General features: G+C 56.7%; 1 protein-coding gene across 1 annotated transcript in view; it reads left to right on the top strand.

Moving 5' to 3' along the window:
- The window catches only part of OSBP2 (oxysterol binding protein 2), a gene marked incomplete at its 5' end in the record, with an annotated part of 108,444 nt that overhangs the window by 25,776 nt on the left and 63,488 nt on the right, over positions 1-19,180 (top strand). Inside the window, one exon of the mRNA XM_084272273.1 lies at positions 2,759-2,967. Coding sequence (XP_084128399.1) covers positions 2,759-2,967 — 209 coding nt within the window. The remainder of the gene's footprint in view (positions 1-2,758; positions 2,968-19,180) is intronic.

Here is a 19,180-nt window from a genome sequence, read left to right on the forward strand (position 1 = left end):
TCCTAGGGAGCTGCTTTGGCAGGGGGGTTGGACCTGATGATCTCTCGAGGTCCCTTCCAACCCCTACAACTCTATGATTCTATGATTATGAGGGGCCCCATTCTTCCCACAGTGACTCTGGGGCTAAACCACTGCAGCCGACTCCAGCATCCCTGGATGGGGTTCCCTGGCTGTGCTGCCCAGAGCTGCCTGCCCCAGCTGCGCGGGGCCTGTAGCCTGCACCTCCCTCAACAGCCAGGGGTTTGCGTGGAGTTTGGCCCCGTGTTTTGGGCAGGGGAGCAAGGGCCGACTCTGCTTGCTTTTTAACACCTGCAGGTGTCTTTGTGAGGCTTTTTCCTGGTGCTGTGTAGCCCCACATGCTGTGGGCCTGCCTGGGGGGGAGGCCTGTGCCTGGGGGGGGAGGCCTGTGCCTGGGGGGGGAGGCCTGTGCCTGGGGGGGAGGCCTGTGCCTGGGGGGGGAGGCCTGTGCCTGGAGGGGGGAGGCCTGTGCCTGGGGGGGGAGGCCTGTGCCTGGGGGGGGAGGCCTGTGCCTGGGGGGGGAGGCCTGTGCCTGGGGGGGAGGCCTGTGCCTGGAGGGGGGAGGCCTGTGCCTGGGGGGGGAGGCCTGTGCCTGGGGGGGGAGGCCTGTGCCTGGGGGGGGAGGCCTGTGCCTAGGGGGGGAGGCCTGTGCCTGGGGGGGGAGGCCTGTGCCTGGGGGGGGAGGCCTGTGCCTGGAGGGGGGAGGCCTGTGCCTGGAGGGGGGAGGCCTGTGCCTGGAGGGGGGAGGCCTGTGCCTGGAGGGGGGAGGCCTGTGCCTGGGGGGGGAGGCCTGTGCCTGGGGGGGGGGAGGCCTGTGCCTGGGGGGGGGGAGGCCTGTGCCTGGGGGGGGGAGGCCTGTGCCTGGGGGGGGGAGGCCTGTGCCTGGGGGGGGGGAGGCCTGTGCCTGGGGGGGAGGCCTGTGCCTGGGGGGGAGGCCTGTGCCTGGGGGGAGGCCTCTGCCTGTGGGGAGGGCCTTGCGCGAGGCCGTCCTCTTCCATCTCTCATACCTCTGAGAGCAAATCCCATGGATGAGCTTTGCCAGGGAGCAGCAAACAAATCCCAGCTATTCAGCAGCACCCACCTCTCTGTGCTCCCTGGCCACATTTAAGCTCCCTGTGGGATTTTTGCAGCCTGCCCACATGCTGTCCCATATGTGCCGCGCTCGGATTATTGCAGAAAGTGGAGAGGCAGAAAAATCTGCCTGGATCACGTTATGCAATGGCTGAGCTGGTGGCAGTTGAAGAAGCAGATCCAGGGGGACCACGAGCGCTGCTGAAGGGCACCTCTTATTTTATTTCTCCCCCTGAGTGTGGGCTGAGGAGATCACTTGCTTGTTGGCTCAGGGCCGGGTCAGGTGCCTGCCTCGTGTGTGGGTGCTGATGGATGGGAATTGATTTCCCATGCAGATTGGCAGGGGAAGGGAGCTTAAAGAACATCCATCCTGTACCGAGAGAGTTTTCTTGGGTGGGAGAGCAAGGCTGTTCCCTACGACTTCAATTCATTTAGTGAAGTCACCTTGGAGACCTTGGGGTTGTGGAGAAGAGCAAATGATTCTAGCAGTTCTCTCCAGGGGGAGTCAATCCCTCCTGGGAACACATCCCTGCGTGCTGCATCACAGGGAGGGTGACTTTGGGAAGGAAATCAAGCCCCTATTTTCATTCGGAGCCAGTTCACCCTCCCCTACTGAACTGTAAGGTCTTGGGGGAGGGACCAAGGGGCTTTGGTTCTGCACAGCTTCTGTGCCTGCCGAGCTCTGGGAGGTGGCCCTGGCTTCCATCTGTTGTGCTAAACAGTGTCAGGGCTGAGCAGGTGAGGGAAGCCCTGGGAATGCCGTGGGAAGGGCTTTGGGCTGGGGGGATTGGAGTTCACGTTAGCCAGAATGGTTTCCTTCTGCCTAACACACAACCCCAGCAGTAGGGCTGGTGCCATCTTCCTGAATGTCTAGACTCTGCCTATAAAACCTCCACAGGCCTTGAGGCTCCTGCCTTGTCCTGCTGAGGTCTGGCTCTCCCACTCCATCAGCATGTGTAGCAGAGCTAGAGGGTTTCAGAAGCCCCATCCCTGGGGGTGTTCAAGGCCAGGTTGGCTGGTGCCCTGGGCAACCTTGTGTAGCTCCAGGCCTGGAGGTTGGTGTCCCTGCCTGTGGCAGGGGGTTGGAGCTCTCTGATCCTTGGGGTCCCTCCCAACCCAGACCAGTCTGGGATTCTATGATTCTACGAACTCTGGGGATGCCGTGTCCAGGGAGGTATCACGGCTGCTGCAGGGTGGTGGCTCCTAAGGGGAGGGAGGGTTGCTTCTTTGGGAAGTCAGTCCCAGGACAGCCTCCTGCTCCTCCAGGCAACCTGGTGACATATGAAGCAATTCTACTGGTAGTGAAGGTGTTTCAACTGAAGGGAGAGGGCACAGAGAGCTGCACATGGCTGGGTGCTGGTGGTGGGAGTAGGGAGCAAAGTGTCAGCATGTGAGGAGAAGCAGCTTTACTTCTAGGAACGCAGTCAGTGCAGCAGGATGGGACACCAGCAGCCTTGGCACTGGGGGTGATGTTGGTACGAGGCAGAGAGCTCAATCCACATGCTGCAGCCCTGTCCTTACCACTCCTGTTTGAGGAGCTCATCTGGCTTTGCTGATGTGACACATTTTCCATGGGCCTCCTCTGCGTGGGAGGGTGCAGCGGTGGGGTTTGGGGCCGGGCTGGGTGCAGGGGGACTGACCCTTCCTTTTCCCCTCTGTTCCCATGCAGGACACAGGCAGAAATGGCCCACACGTGCCGCGGGACCATCAACCTGTCCACAGCTCACATCGACACCGAGGACTCCTGCAACATCGTGCTGTCCAACGGGGGCAGGACCTACCACCTCAAGGCCAACTCGGAGGTGGAGAGGCAGCGCTGGGTCACGGCCTTGGAGCTGGCCAAAGCCAAAGCCATCCGCATGAGGAACAACCAGTCAGGTAGAGCCTGTGTGGACGTGCAGCTGGGGCCCTTCGTGGAGCCTCCTTGTAAAGTGGCTCTCCTGGGCCTTGGGGGACTGTGCAGAAGCCCAGGCAGGGGCTGTTTGACACCAAGTTAACAACAGCTGCTGGTTTTGTGGAGACGTGGAGTGTTTTAGATGATACAGCGTGTGCTGAATGTTGTCATCTCTGGCTGTGCAGCATCACCTGGGGCTTTAGAGCCCCTGGGAATCACAGTGAGTGGTAGAGGGCAGGTAAAACTCTGTGCTAACGCTGCTGCTTCTGGAAGGCAGGGCCCATGGGCCCTTCTCCTGGAGCCTGTGGGTTGGTCAGTGGGGACAGGGAGAGCTGCTTGGGACACTGTGACACTTGGGTCACCGGTTCACCACGCGGTGCCAGCGCTGTGCCCATCGACCCACTCACAGCTTAGGAGGCTTCAGTAGGTGAGTGACACACACATTGTGTTGCACTGAGCTTGCTCTCTCCGTGCACATTGTACCTCTCCCACAGGAGAAGGGATTTACCAGTGTCTGGGACAGCTGCGTTGAGTAAAGCTCTTGGAGCCCCGTGCGCATTGCAAAGTGCTCCCTGGAGCATCACTTCTGCTCCACTGTGTAACAGATTCCTAATGGATCCCTAATGGATCCTTCATGGATCCCTTTGGTGCTTGACAAACAGAATGTTTTAGAAACATTTCACTGGTCATAACTCTTCTGAGAGTAACGTTTGGTTTCCTCCCACAAACACATGTGGTGCAGCAAGCAAACCCTGTGGGTGTATTTACACACTGGGTATCTCCTCTGTCCTGAAGCATAACAGCTCTCAGGTCTGACCTGATCTGAAGTGCTGGAATTCAGAGCTCATACAGGAGGCCACCTCTTTTGGCAATGTGCTGTGTACAGTGAAAGCCCAGCCTCAGAAACCGCCCCAAATGTCTCTTTGGAAGAGGGGGAGTGTGAAGGTGGGACCAGGAAAGCACCTGGCGAGGTGTTTGTTGTGGGGATGCTTTAGTGCAGTGTGTGTGTAGGGTCTTGCTGTCCTGGTCCAGGTTTGGGCTTTGGGACACCAGTGCTGCTGTGTGGGCAATAAACATCCGTAGGTGACATGTTTCCTTGGTGTTTGGAGTCACCACCAAGAAGGTTGTGGGGGTTCTGTGCATGGAGGGGACAAAGCCCCTCTTGCTTCCCCAGGTGAAAAGCTGTGGGGTGCAGATCTCTGCCTGAGCAGTGGTCAAGGCTGCATGGACAGCAATGGCTTTCTGACACACAGTCAGTATCAAGTTACCCTAACCATGTGTTGGGAGGGTTATGGTTTTGCCTGTGTACCAGTGGGATGCTGGGGGCTGGGGTGGGATGTGTGGGAGGGCAGCAGGATGCCAGAGTGCTGGTGGTTTGACTTGCAGGGGATTAAACCCTGAGTCCTGGGCTGCAGTGGTCTGACTGCTGGATCATCAGCTCCTGATCAGTGTGTGAGCCACTTGCTGCTTCCCCACAGCACTGTTCTGGGTGCTGGCACCAATGGAGGTAACTGCACTGAGTCTGGCAACCCCTTAAACTTGCAGCTCTGGCGTGTGTTGGTGCTGGTGGATGACATGAGTAGCTGAGGAGAAGGTGGGGGGTCTCTGGGCACACCTGTTTGGGCTGGCAGAGCAGGACATTGTGCCAGACCACGGCTGTAGGGACCTCAGGGATGTCACCTGTCTGGATTTCTACAAGGCCTTTGACATGTTACCCCACAACATCCTTCTCTGTAAGATGGAGAGAGGTGGATTTGATGGGTGGACTGCCCAGTGGATGAGGAATTGGCTGGATGGTCACACCCAGAGGGTGGTAGTCAATGGCTCCATGTCCAGGTGGAAACTGGTGACAAGTGGTGTCCCTCAAGGGGCTGTGCTGGGACAGGTGATGTTTAATGGGTGCACTGGCAATCTGGTTACCCCTGACATACCTTTACCACTGGGTAACCTTTTGAGGTGGATGAGAAGAGTCTTTTCCAGTAGTTTGGAAGGGGGGGGGGGGGGCAGGGTTCTTTTACCCCAAGCAGTGCTGTGCCCTGAGAGATGCCATTTCCACAGGGCTGAGGCCCAGCTTTATTTTTAAGAAACAGCATAACCTGCACCCAAACCAAGTACAAGGTGGGAGACTTTGCTGTTCCCTCTCCTGTGTAACCCAAGGAGCTCCTGTTCCTCCTGCTTGCTGCGTGCCTGGGACTATTTTTGTAGAGAGCTGTGAGCTGGGACGTTAAGTCCTGAGCTATGGTGGGAGAGGAAGCTCCTGTCCTCATCTCCCTTCGTTAATGAGCTGGTGATACCTGCTGGATTGGCAGCAGAAACCAAGGGCTGAGCAGAGTTCCTGTCCTAACTCTCTCCCCAGTTACTCTCTTGAGTACTGGCGCCCTCCATCTCCCTTGGGTTTTTGTCAGCTCCTCCATGGGTCCCTCCATGACCTCACCTGGTAGAGCAGCAGCACAGCAGCGCTTCTGTCTGCTCCTTCTGCTTGCTCTCCTCTCTGCAGGCATGGCTTGGAGCATCCCACCTTAAATGTGTTTGATGACTCTGGATACCAGACCTTTTCATGACAGCTAAATAACCTTTTTAGGGCAGTGTGTGTGTGTGTGTGTATATATATACACACACATACAGGAATTACTTATATGAATGGTGATTACATGAGAATTATTACTTGGGCACTGGCACAGGCTCCCCAAGGAAGGAGTCACAGCCCCAAGCTGGGCTGAGGGCAAGAAGCATCTGGATGATGCCCTCAGTGCCCTGCTCTGGCTTGGCTGGGCTGTGTGGAGGCTCCATGGGCCTGATGGGTCCCTTCCAACTCAGATTCAGTGATTGTGTTTCCTTGGCTGGGGGGTGAGGGGATCGTTGGCAGCACGTGCAAGGGAAGGGTAGGAATCTGTTGTTGGTATTTAATGCACTAGGTGTTGTATTGGAAAGCTCCCCAAAATGAACTTGGGCTGCTCAGTGGTGGATGTGAGAGGTGAGGGAGTTGGTGCTTCCTTCTGGCCCCCTGCCTGGGGGTTCCTGGGAGGAGGAACACCAAAACCTCTGCAGCAGTGCAGGTTCTGGACTGACTAAAGGTGGTTTTGTGATGGTGGAAAGCAAAATGCCAGGGGCTGGCTGGGTAGGGCAGGCTCATGCCTGTGCCACCACCAGCTTGCTTGCCCCTCCTTCCCCAGGTGACAGTTGGAGGTGTCACTGCCCAACTCAGAATAGAGCTGCAGGTTTGCTCTGCGTGCGGAGCGGCTGCTCCTTGGACACCCCAGCTTGTGCCACACCAGCTCACAAAGTTTTCAGCAGAACATGCCCCCCCCCCCCCCAGACCTGCATATAACCCCCCAAAACCCAAACAGGCACAAGGTGAACCTGACAGATAAAACCCCCCTCCACCAAGGGCAGGGGGGTGATGAGAAGTAACTGTGCCCCCTGGAAAAGTGGCAGCTGGAGATGGTGGAAGATCCTAAATGCTGCAGGAAACGATGGGGACAGGTACTGTAACAGGAGCAGGAGGAGATTATTAGGTTGTAGGTTTAAATGAAACAGCAGTAATTAATATTTTATACAACCCAAAATGAAACAGAGGGTGCTGGCTGTGGGGAGCTGGAAAATCCGTAGAGATGGAGCAGACTTGGGCACAGTTCCCTCTCTTACGGGTAAGAGCTGGGACTCTCAGTGTACAGGAGGCACCCCAGGAGGTCCTTGAGCAGTGCAGCAGAAACAGGTGAGCAGCTGTGCCTGCAGAACTGACTGCATGTGCCCCATTTCCTAAGTCCTGGGTGCAGAGACAGAGGTGTGGGTGCTTGGGCTGGTCTCATGTGACCATCCCGGTGAGGCTGGGGCTGGGGAGGGTTTCCCTGGCTCCCTGAAGTCCTTTGGTTGTGCCTGTCAGGCTTCACCCAGTGTTTTCAGCCCCAGCTGTGAGAACAGCACTCAGGCTGGGGTGGGTCCAGGGTTTGGGAGAACAGGGGTTTTTCTGGGTATCACAGAATCACAAGGTTGGAAAAGACCTTTAAGATCATCTAGTCCAACCGTTCCTGTCCTGTGCTGAACCAGATCCTGAGCACCTCATCTCCCCATCTGTTAAACACACCCAGGGAAGGGGACTCAGCCCCACAGCTCTGTCAGGGAAGAACTTTTCCCTCACCTCTGCTCTGACCCTGCTCTGGTGCAGCTTGAGCCCATTGCCCCTTGTCCCATCTCCTGTCCCCTGGCTGAAGAGACCATCACCCACCTCTCTGCACCCTCCTGGCAGGGCAGTGGAGGTGGTGATAAGGTCTCCCCTCAGCCTCCTCTTCTCCAGACTAAACATCCCCTGCTGTGATCCTCAGCAAGCAGGGAGTGATTCAGTTCAGCTTTGTGGGGACTCACTTCCAGAGTGCAGTGGTGCAGAGGGGGGAAGGAGGAGGGTTGTGAGTGCTGGTGGTGCCCTTTGCTCCAGCCCCTGGGATAAGCGTGTGCTGCAGCAGCAGTAATTTGGATCCATAATTAGTCAATCTCAGCTTTCCCTTTAATTGCTCCAGTGATAACATCAGGTTTGTTGCTTGTTGTATTCTGTCTGTGTGGTTTTTTCCCTCTTTCCAAGTAAGGGGCTTGTTTGCAAAAGACATTTTGACTTGTGAACGTGATACTGCAAAGCATCTGCTGACCTTCCCTGCCCTGCTCCCTGAATTACCCCCTTGTTGCTCCCTGCTTCCCTCACAGCAAGCTCCTGCCCAGGTGGCCTTGGCTTGTGCTTCTGCTGGCAGGACTGGACAATCCCTGGCATTGTTATCTGTGTGCCCTTGACGCCAGCTCATGGCTTGTTCCACCAGCCCTTGCTATTCCCAGCTCCTTTTACAAAAGCCTTTTCCCATCCTCCTTGTGACTCTTCCCCATCCCACTGTGAGCCCTTTTCCCCTCTGTTTGTAGGGCTTGTGTCAGGAGAGGCACCAGCTGCTGCTGCTCAGGTACCTGCTCATCTCACTCTTGGTCCTCAGGGTCCAGAGTGTCCCAGGTAGCCGGCTGCTGCCATGGGAAACACAACTGGCAGTGCTGCTGAGATGGAGCCGTTTGCTTGGGCTTCCCTCTCCAGATGCTTCCCCTCTCCTTTCAGTGATGTCCTGTTTTTGTCATTTTTTGAGTGTCTGATCAGGCTGGGACTTTCCCAGCTGAGAAGGGTGCAGGCCTTGGGTTGGGGGCAAGTTGTCTGAATGTGACAGGGACCTTATCACCACCTGCACTGCCCTGCCAGGAGGGTGCAGAGAGGTGGGCGATGGTCTCTTCAGCCAGGGGACAGAAGATGGGACAAGGGGCAATGGGCTCAAGCTGCACCAGAGCAGGGTCAGAGCAGAGGTGAGGGCAAAGTTCTTCCCTGGCAGAGTTGTGGGGCTGTGGCACAGGCTGCCCAGGGAGGGTGCTGAGTCACCTTCCCTGGGTGTGTTTAGAAAAAGGGTAGATAAGGTGCTCAGGGATCTGGGTCAGCACAGGACAGGAATGGTTGGACTAGATGATCTTAAAGGTCTTTTCCAACCTTGTGATTCTGTGACCATCTGGGTGAGCTCCTGATAGGCAGGCATTCCACTGGGAATGCCTCCTTGCAGAGGACAAGGGGAAGCTGTAGGATTTTCCTGTATTTCACAAGTCAGGACCCCCTAAGCTCCCTTTTCCCCCCTGTTTTGTTTGGGTTTTAATCTGTGTTTAATTCTCCCCTGCCTGTTTCCCACTTCACTTGCCTGCTGGGGACAGCGGTACCCAAGAGACACTCCCCCCGCCTGCATTCGGTGCTGATCTCCCCGTTCCCCACATGCAGTCCTACATTACCTGTTACTCCACTGCAGCTGTAATCTGTGACAACCATTCTGAGTGAAGGAACAGGGAAAATGGTGCTTATGTAACCCCACAAAGCAGCTTTCTGCTGGGGAGCTCACAGGGGCTGTGGTGTGTGGGTCGCTGCCGCTGCCACCTCGGCCTCTGGAGCAAGTGCAGGAGCTGCTGTGTGGCCACACGCTCGTTGCTGGAGTTCAGTGTGTGGCAGCAGCAGCTCAAGGTGAGGGGAAGCCCAGCAAAATGATCCCAGGTGATCTTATAATGTGAAACCCTCCTGGATCCAGTGTGGAGCTAGACAGGGAAGCAGTAAGTGTTAATATCCTATGGGAGAAGAGCTCCTGGGGAGCAGCCCTGCTGAGCAGGACCTGGGTGTTATGGGGGATGAGAGACTTAACATGAGCCAGCAGTAGGTCTTGCAGCTCAAAAGGCCAATGATATCCTGGACTTCATCAGCAGAGGGGTGGCAGCAGGGACAGGGAGGGGATTGTCCCTCTCTGCTCTGCCCTGGGGAGGCCCCAGCTGGAGTCCTGTGTCCAGAGCTGGGCCCCAGTACAAGAAAGATGTGGGACTGCTGGAGAGGGGTCAGAGGAGCCACGGAGATGCTCAGAGGGCTGGAGCAGCTCCCCTATGGAGAGAGGCTGAGGGAACTGGGCTGGGTCAGCCTGGAGAAGAGAAGGCTGTGGGGGGACCTCACTGCAGCCTCCCAGTCCCTGAAGGGAGCAGAGGAACAGGAGGGGAATCAGCTTGTTCAAAGGGCAGACAATGGCAGGACAAGGGGGATGGAGTGAAGCTAAAGGAGGGAAGGGTTAGATTAGATATTAGGGGGAAGTTTTTTCCAGAGAGAGTGATGAGGGTCTGGAACAGGCTGCCCAGAGAGGGGGTGGGTGCCCCATCCCTGGAGGTGTTCAAGGCCAGGTTGGATGGGGCCCTGGGCAACCTTGTGTAGCTCCAGGCCTGGAGGTTGGTGTCCCTGCCTGTGGCAGGGGGTTGGAGCTCTGTGATCCTTGGGGTCCCTTCCAACCCAGCCCAGTGTGGGATTCTATGAGTCTCTGTGTTAGTGCTGCAAATGCATTCAATGTGGAGTCAGTGAATAGAACCACAGAATCCTGTGGGTTGGAAAAGACCTTGAAGACCATCGAGTCCAACCATTACCCCAGCACTGCCAAGGTCACCACTAAACCTGTACCCAGGCACCACTAAACCTGTACCCAGGCACCACATCTACCCCACCACTGCCCTGGGCAGCCCATCCCAGTGCTGACAGCCCTGTGGGTGAGGACACTTTCCCCAGTTCCCAGTCTGAACCTTCCCTGGAGCCACGTGAAGCCGTTTCCTCCTGTCCTGTCGCTTGTTACTTTGGGGAAGAGACCAACTCCCCCCCACCCCAGCTACACCCTCCTTCAGAGAGCTCAGAGAGCAATGTCTCCCTTCTGAGCCCCATGTGCAAGCTCCTTCAGAAACAGGGTGGACAGCAGTGTCCCAGCTTGCAGGGCTCCCTGTGGCTCTGTGGGGTGAGCTCACAGGTACAGCCCCACACCCTGTCGCTGTGTGCCGCTGCCCAGGCTGGCAGGGGGAAGCAGAACCCTGATGCTTGGCTCTCTGAGCAGTCTCCCTGTGCTGTTACACTGTGACAAACATGCAGCACACACTCCTGCAGCACTTTTTAAGGCTCCTAAAATGCAGGTGGAGGGGTTGGGGCTGGTGCAGGTGGTGCACAGGCAGCGGTGCCTTGGGGGCTGGCATGGAGCGCTGCTGCCTGGTCCCAGCCCAGCATCTCTGCAGGGCTGACAGGTGAGGCTGCACTAATAAACCCTGTGGAAAGGCATAACTGAGCGTGACTGTGCAGAGGAGGGAGGGGGAAGAGGTTTTGTGTGCAGCTCCCCCAGCAGCAGAGCGGTGACGGGCAGGAGCTGCACTCCCACGCCGGGAAAGATGCTGGAAGAGGGCGGATGGGATGGTGCAGCAGGAGGGTACCAGCTGATGCTGGGGACCTGGGATGCTGGGTGTGAACACAGCGAGCTTTCAGGTCTGAGAGAGGTCAGAAACTGCTGGATGAAAAGCTGTTTTCTTGGTCATCTTGAAGGAAAACTTTGATTGTTGTCATTTTTTTGAAGGACAGACCGAGCGTTGCTGCTGAGTGATGACACACTTTGTCCCTGGGGAGGGTACAGATCTGTTAATGCTGCTGTGGCCTGGGCAGAACACCCTCTGGGGGAGGGTGAGGGATGCTGCCTTGCAGATGCTGTTCAGCACTCAGAAGTCTGCTGGCCTCACTGTGCTGCTTGGGGCTGTGCTGTCTGTTCAGGCCCCTTCTCTCCTGTGTGGGGACCTGGGATGGGGGATGGTGAAAAAGGCTGCTCTTTTTTGGCCAAATTGATGTAGGAGGAGGTTGGTGTGAGTTGGAGAGGAGCTCTGTGGAGAAGGACCTGGGGGTGCTGGTAGATGGCAGGGTGGCCATGAGCCAGCAGTGTGCCCTGGGGGCTGAGAGAGACAATGGGGTCCTGGGGGGCATCAAGAGGAGTGTGGCCAGCAGGTCACAGGAGGGGATCCTCCCCCTCTGCTCTGCCCTGGTCAGGCCCCACCTGGAATGTGGTGTCCAGTGCTGGGCTCCCTGGGATAAAACAGACAGGGATCTCCTGGAGAGAGTCCAGAGAAGGGCTACTGAGATGATGAAGGCCCTGGAGCATCTCCCCTGTGAGGAGACTGAGTGAGCTGGGGCTGTTCAGCCTGGAGAGAAGAAGCCTGAGAGGGGATCTGATCACTGGTTATCAATATCTGAAGGGTGGGACACAGGGGGCCTTGAGCAGCCTCTTCTCAGTGTCTGTGGGGACAGGACAAAGGGCAATGGGCTCAAGCTGGAGCACAGGGAGTTCCACACCAGTCTGGGGAAGAACTTCTTCCCAGTGAGGGTGAGGGAGCCCTGGGACAGGCTGCCCAGGGGGTGTGGAGTCTCCTTCTCTGGAGAGATTCCAGCCCCATCTGGACACCAACCTGTGTGCCCTGTCCTAGGGACCCTGCTTTGGCAGGGGGTTGGACTCAATGAGCTCTGGAGGTCCCTGCCAACCCCTGGGATTCTGTGATATGGGGAGGGAAAAAATCCTTCCTGGTCACTGGTGGGTCCTTTGTTGTCACTGTAGGAGCTGGAGGTTGGGTAAATAGAGGGGCATGAAGTAACCCATTGTAGCCATAGGGACCAGCTCTGTTCTCCTTCTGAAGAGCAAACACTTCCCCAGGAAGGCTGGGAGAGGGATGGATACCTGTGGAGAGGACTGTGCTTCTCCTTGAGTTGGTAAATCTGAAGGAAACAGGTGACAGCTTTCAGCATTGGCTGTGTTTGTGTTTACTGTGTATTTGTTCCTGCTTTTAAGTGCTGTGCATCCTGGTGTCGATTGATTTTTCTCCTGCCCCCATCTCCTGTGTGCTTTCCTCATTTCACTATTTACTGACCTCTCCCCCAGCCCCCTGGAGAAATCCCTCCCTGCTGTGTGTGAGTGCAAGTGGTATTTCCAGCCCCTGTGGGGTTTCCAGCTGTTGGTAAGGCAATGTTTCCTTTTCCAGTGCTGGTGGCTTTTGTTTGTGTTGCTTTCTTTTGATTCCCTCCCTTCCACACACTTTTGCTTTTGACAAAAGGATTCATCAAGGGCACTGCTGAGGCTGGGAAGCAGGGAAACAGAGAATCAGTGGAAGATGGGAAGCTGCCTGGGCTGAACTTCACTGCTGGTGTTAATTGTTACCCTTGGGGAATTCTTAGGGGCACTGGGGTCCTGCCAGGGTTTGGAGCAGCCTTTGAGGGGGCCTGTCCTAACCTTGCAGTGGGTAAAGATATGCTCTGCAGCTCTGGGCCCCTTTCCTGTGTTTGGGAAGGGAAAGAAGAGCTGTCACCTCAGAGTTTGATCCCTCTAAAGAGCTGGGTGGGGTTGGTTTCTTTGGAGTATCAGCCTGTCCAAAGGGAATCACACAATCATGAGGTTGGAAACGACCTCCAAGATCATCCAGTCCAACCGTCCCCCTACCCCCACACCTTGAGGTGCTCAGCTCTTTCTCCCTGCCCAGCACCTCATGGCTGGGGCCTTCCTGGTGCAGGTTCCTCACAGAGGTGCCCATACAGGGGGGGCTGTGGGTGCAGGAGACCCCCCAGAGCACAGGAGGGCAGAGCCCTGTGGCTGCATCCTCCTGCCCTTGATCTCTGGATAGTGAAGTGGTGAAAACAGATACTTGTTGCTGAAGTTTTTAAGCCAGGCAAGTTTCACCCCTGAGTGGTTTCTGATAGGTGTTTTTAACGACTTTAACAGGGGTTTCCATGTGGTTAGGAGCACCAAGAGGGTGTTCCCAGCTCACCTCAAGCAGTTCAGTGTGTTCCCATGCTGGTTTTAGGCATTTAAAATTCCTGAGTGCTTTGTTTTTAAACTGCCAGGGACCAAAGGGCTGCTGGAGCAAAGTCAGTGCCGAGCTCTGAAAATGATAATGATTCCTGCTAATTAGAAATGAGTCATTAGATGAAAGCTGATCCCTTGAGGAAGTCTGAAGGCATCTGTGAAGGTATAGTATGGAGGCACCCTGCTGTGGTTCAGTGATCCCTTTGGTGCTGGGCTGTTCTACGTGGGTAGGGAAGGGCTGGGGGGGGACACACCACACGACTCTGGGGGTGTGATTGGTGTGTAATGGGGTCACCCAGCTCCTGCTCCCCACCTGAGGGACACAGAGCTGCATTTGGGCTGGAGGTGGGGTGCAAATGGCCTGTGCCACCCTCAGTTGGGTTCTTCTGTGGCAAAATGCATGTGTCTCTCTGTTTTGGTGTGGTACTGGGGGGGTGGGTGAATGGGGAAGGCGATCGGGAGGAGCGACGGCGCCCGGTGCCCCTCGGGAAGAGGTGAGGGGATACCTGAGCCCGCTGCTTAGGACCCCTCAGAGTGTTTCATCCAGCACTGCCAAACGGTTCCTCACCCCCCAGCTCTGTCCTAGGACAAGGAGAAACTCCACAGAAACACCATTTCCTTGGGATTGGTTCCCTTAAGCTGCTCACTGGGCTGGTGTCTCCTTGCTGGGCTCCTGTGCTGGCTCCGGGGTGCAGCCGTTACTGGTGATGTGGTGCTGGTGCTGGTTTGCTCCAGGCTGGCACAGCAGGAACTGGGTGTTCTCTCTGGAATGCTCCTCCTGTGGCTCCCAGCAGAGATTGGCAGGATTTCCCTGGCTCTTGCATAAGGAATGTCCCTTCAGAGAGCTCGGCCTGGGAGGCACAGGGGTTGGAAGGGACCTCCAGAGCTCATCGGGTCCAACCCCCCTGCCAAAGCAGCTCCCCAGCTCATATTGCACAGGGAGGCATCCAGATGGGGCTGGAATCTCTCCAGAGAAGGAGACTCCACACCCCCTGGGCAGCCTGTCCCAGGGCTCCCTCACCCTCACTGGGGAAAAGTTCTTCCTGTGCTCCAACTTGCAGCCATTGCCCCTTGTCCTGTCCCCACAGACACTGAAAAGGGGCTGGTCATTTCCCCCTGCATCCCATACTTAAGATATTTATAAACATTAATAAGGTCCCCCCTTTGTCTTCTTCTCTCCAGGCTGAACAGTCCCAGCTCACTCAGCCTTTCCTCACAGGGGAGATACCTGCTCGCTGAGACTCAGGTTTGCAGGTGACTTACAAGAGGGGGTTTAACAGCCAGACCCTCCCTGAACACTCTCCAGCTGGGGAAGAGCTGCTCCTCCTCCTCTTCTCCCCAGCATTTCAGGTCTTTCCCCAGGCCTGGGTGTGCTTCAGGGGACCCCAAAACATCCACCACATGGAGATGCGGATGGAAGCAGCTTGTCTAACCGGGCTGTGCTGGCATCTCGTGGTGCTTTGTGTTCCTGCAGCTCCTTGTCTCCTCCCAGTGCTCTGACGGGCTCTGGCACTGGCATCCCCTCCTTTGAGGCATCCCCTCCTTTGGGGCATCCCTCCAGATCTAGCAGGGGAAATATATCATTCCTGGTGACTTTAGGAGGTGTTAAGTTAAAATTCCCATGCTGGGAAGTGAGGATCAACTTCAGGAGAGTTTAGTTTCAAGAAAATCTCTGTCATAGTGACTCCCAGTCTCCTCCCTTAGCTCCATCTGGGAGCACTGGGATGTGTGGAGCAGGTTCCTGCCAGTAGGGAGCTGAGGGATGTCATCTGGGCATCTCAGACCCGCTTGGGCTGAGCACATCACACCCCCCCACCCCAACAATGATCCAGGGAGCCCTGCCCCGCTGGGAAGGCAGTGGGAAGCAGCAGGAATTTGGGAGGCAGGAATTTGGGCTCTGATTGAGGTGGTTGTGGAGCAACGGTGCAGGTGGGACAGCTCCAAAGTGCCCAAGGCTTTGCAGCCTGAGGAATGTGCCTGGGCCTGGAGGGTGGAGGCTGAGCAGCTGATGCTCTCTGTGTCCCTGTGGTGGCAGGGGCTGAGGATGGTGCTCTCTGTGTCCCTGTGGTGGCAGGGGCTGAGGATGGTGCTGTCTGTGTCCCTGTGGTGGCAGGGCTGAGGATGGTGCTCTCTGTGTCCCTGTGGTGGCAGGGCTGAGGATGATGCTCTCTGTGTCCCTGTGGTGGCAGGGCTGAGGGTGATGCTCTCTGTGTCCCTGTGGTGGCAGGGCTGAGGGTGATGCTCTCTGTGTCCCTGTGGTGGCAGGGCTGAGGATGGTGCTCTCTGTGTCCCTGTGGTGGCAGGGGCTGAGGATGATGCTCTCTGTGTCCCTGTGGTGGCAGGGGCTGAGGATGATGCTCTCTGTGTCCCTGTGGTGGCAGGGCTGAGGGTGATGCTCTCTGTGTCCCTGTGGTGGCAGGGGCTGAGGATGGTGCTCTCTGTGTCCCTGTGGTGGCAGGGGCTGAGGATGGTGCTCTCTGTGTCCCTGTGGTGGCAGGGGCTGAGGATGATGCTCTCTGTGTCCCTGTGGTGGCAGGGCTGAGGGTGATGCTCTCTGTGTCCCTGTGGTGGCAGGGGCTGAGGGTGATGCTCTCTGTGTCCCTGTGGTGGCAGGGCTGAGGATGATGCTCTCTGTGTCCCTGTGGTGGCAGGGGCTGAGGACAGAGCCGTTGATGGGGTGGCTGTGGGGCTGGGTGAGTTGTCCCTGAGCTCTGTGGGATGCTGAGCCCTTTGCAGGCAGTGAGGGGGGAGTGCTCTTGGGTGGCAGCTCTGGAGGACATCCAGTCCTGGGCAATGCTTCAGCTGCAATTAGGAATCCCAGCAGGTTCATTTGCATAGCTCTAATTGATTGCCCTGACTCTCCTTTCCCAGCACAGCTGGCACTGAGGTGCCACCTCTCAGTCCCTGACGCTCGTGCTGTGCTCTGCAGGGCTCCGTGGCCTTGGCACAGCTCACCAGGTGTGCACAGTGTCTCCACTGCTGGAGTGTGGAGGGAGGTGGGACCCATGAGCTGGTGTGCAGGGCAGAGCCCTGTCCCTGTCCCCAGGGACACGCAGGAGCCTCAGGGCCTGTCTCCTGAGGAGGGTGGGGTGTCACTGAGGGGTTAATGCTGATCCTGTGTCCCTCCTTCAGGTCCCTCCTTCAGTCCCTCCTGACTTCTGCAGCAGGAGTGTTTCTCCCAGGTGGGTGATGACCCATCTTGTATTTCAAGTATCAATTCCCAGAGTGAGGTGATGGTGGGATGTCAGCTCATCTGAGGTGCCCCTGGGGGTGTCCAAGGCCAGGCTGGATGGGGCCCTGGGCACCCTTGTGTAGCTCCAGGCCTGGAGGTTGGTGGCCCTGCCTGTGGCAGGGGGTTGGAGCTCTGTGATCCTTCCAACCCAGCCCAGTCTGGGATTCTGTGATTCTATGATGTGGTGAATCCACACAGTGCCAGAGAGGGAATGGCTGCAGTGCTGAGCTGAGCCAGGAGTGTCTGGTGGCTGCTCTGGGGACAGAGGGGCTCCTGTCTGGCCTCGGCAGGGCAGCTCTGGGTGTCCTCACACAGCCTGGTTTCATGTGTCCGGATGGTGTGGGGGTCACAGGAGGAGACCAGCTGCCTCTGTCAGACCAGCTCACTGAGGGGAACAGTGAGATCATGACATGTCCATTCTGGGCACCTGGAAAGGCCCTGGCTTATGAGCAGCAGCCTTCCCCTTCTTTTACCTGCATCTCAACTCACTGATTTTGTTTTCTGATATTGTCTTTGAAAGGCCTGAAAAAGCCTTGGGGGCAGCAGGGCAGAGTCAGGAACCAGCCCTGCCTGGAGCTGGCCCCTGGGACATCCCAGCTGAACAGTAGCATTTTGGGCTGGGCACTTGACAAACTCCCAGGGTCATCAGCCAGTGTGTATTTTCATAGGATCACAGAACCATTAAGGTTGGAAAAGATCCAAGATCATCCAGTCCCCTACCACCCATGTCCCTAAGAACCTCATCCAGCCTCTCCTTGGACACCCTGAGGGACGGTGACTCCACCACCTCCTGGACACCCTGTTCCAACACCCAGCTGCTCTGGCTGAGAAGAAATGTTTTCTCATTTCTAACCTGAACCCCCCCTGGCACAACCTGCAGCCATTCCCTCTCATCCTCTTGCCAGTAGAGTATTGTCCTGTCTCTAGTATTGTCCTACCAATAGTATTTTGCTACAGTCACAGCAGGTCTAATTAACAGACTGACCTGTTAATTAAAGCAATCAGAACAAATGAGCTGGGCAGATGTTCATGCAAGAAGTGCCCCAGTAAGGACCAGCATTTCTCCAGTTAAACGGGTGCTGTGGGTGCTGCCCACCCCTTCCTCCCTGGGGCACTTGATGGACCTCACAGTGATGCCCCTGGCACTGATGTACAGCTGTTTCAAACCTTGTAAGACCATTCCACAGCAGCTGAGGATGGAGTGAGAAATGGGAAATGAAAATACAGGGGGTGGGTTTAAGGAAGGAGGTTGGTGGGGTCTGAAGAGGACCTCTGTGCCAATAGCACTTGCAGAAGGTGCTTTGCAGTGGTGATCAGAAAGGCTGGGTGATGCAGCAGGTAAGGTGCCCAGGGCTCCCAGGAGCAGGCTGGGGTGATGAAAAGTCACTCCACTGCAGGTCCTACAGGTAGAGTGGAGAAGTGCTGCAGTGTAAAAGCAGGGCTGCACCATCACAGCCCCCACCAGAGCCCCCAGCCTCACTGCTCACTGTCACAGCCATGGGAGCTTGATGGGACAGACCATCACCAGGCACAGACACACTGAATACACATCAGTCAGTCACCTGTGACCAGAGCCCTTGTCCCCTACCCCTGTGGGTTTGTCATCCTCCTTTGCTGAGCTGGGGTGTTGGCTCAGGCACTGCTGAGGTTCAGAGCTGTCTGCCCACAGCTAGGCTGGCTGCCAGTCAGCACCTACAGCCAGCAGGCAGCAGTTTGATTCTTCCCCAAAATGGTGCAGGTTCTGCTTAATCCTGGTGGGATTCCCTCCCCACCTCTGGAGGAGTACAGCTTGTTTCCACAGAGGAGCAGGGATCCTGCCATCCCAGGTATCAAATCACAGACTGTGGTGGGTTGGAAGGGACCTAAAGCCCATCCAATCCCACCCCCTGCAGTGAGCAGGGACAGCTTTAACTAGAGCAGGTTGCTCAGAGCCCCATCAAGCCTGACCTTGAGTGTCTTCAGGGATGAAGCCTCTACCACCTCTCTGGGCAGCCTGTGTCTCCCCACCCTCCTCCTGAGGAAGAATTTCTTCCTCATGTCTCATCTAACCCTGCCCTGCTCTGAAAAGGGGCTGCCCATTCCCCCCTGCATCCCATCCTTCAGATATTGATAAACATTCATAAGGTCCCCCCTTAGTCTTCTTTTCTCCAGGCTGAACAGCCCCAGCTGACTCAGCCTTTCCTCAGAGGGGAGATGCTCCAGGCCCCTCATCATCTTCACAGCCATTAAATAACGAAGTCGGGTTGCTGGAGGTTCAAAGCGATCGGCAGCGCCGCTGCGGTTGGCTGGGGGTTGCCCCAGATTCTCTGCAGCTCACGTGTGTCCCCCCTACCCCTGCTCCCTGGGGAACACCCAAGTCCTGGCTGTGCTCCTCAGAGGTTTCCAGCTTAGGGAGCTCTGGGCTTCTGCTTTGCTGCAGTGGAACAAAATGCAACAGGGGCCTCAGCGTGGTGATGCTGAGCCCGGCGCCCTGCGTGGCAGGTGAGTGTCCTGATTTACATCTCCACTCTGAGGTGGGCAGGGAATCAGTTCTGTGGAGATCATGGGGAAAAAAACCACCCAACTACCCAGAATTTTACCCAAAGCAGCCCCAAAACTGCGCTGAGGGGGTGGCAGGGATGGCTGGAGCTGGGCAGAGTGGCACTGCCTGAGGGCTCCCACCTGGGGCAGACCTGCTGGAGGTGGCAGTGACTGGGCTGGGCCCAGTGGTTTGTTTCTCAGGTCAGTTTTGGGCCACGTGGCCACTCTGGCTTCAGGGAGCTGGTGGGAACATGCATGGAGCTCCTCCTG

Source organism: Gallinula chloropus, assembly GCF_964237585.1.
Source record: "Gallinula chloropus genome assembly, chromosome: 17".
Lineage (NCBI taxonomy): Eukaryota > Metazoa > Chordata > Aves > Gruiformes > Rallidae > Gallinula > Gallinula chloropus.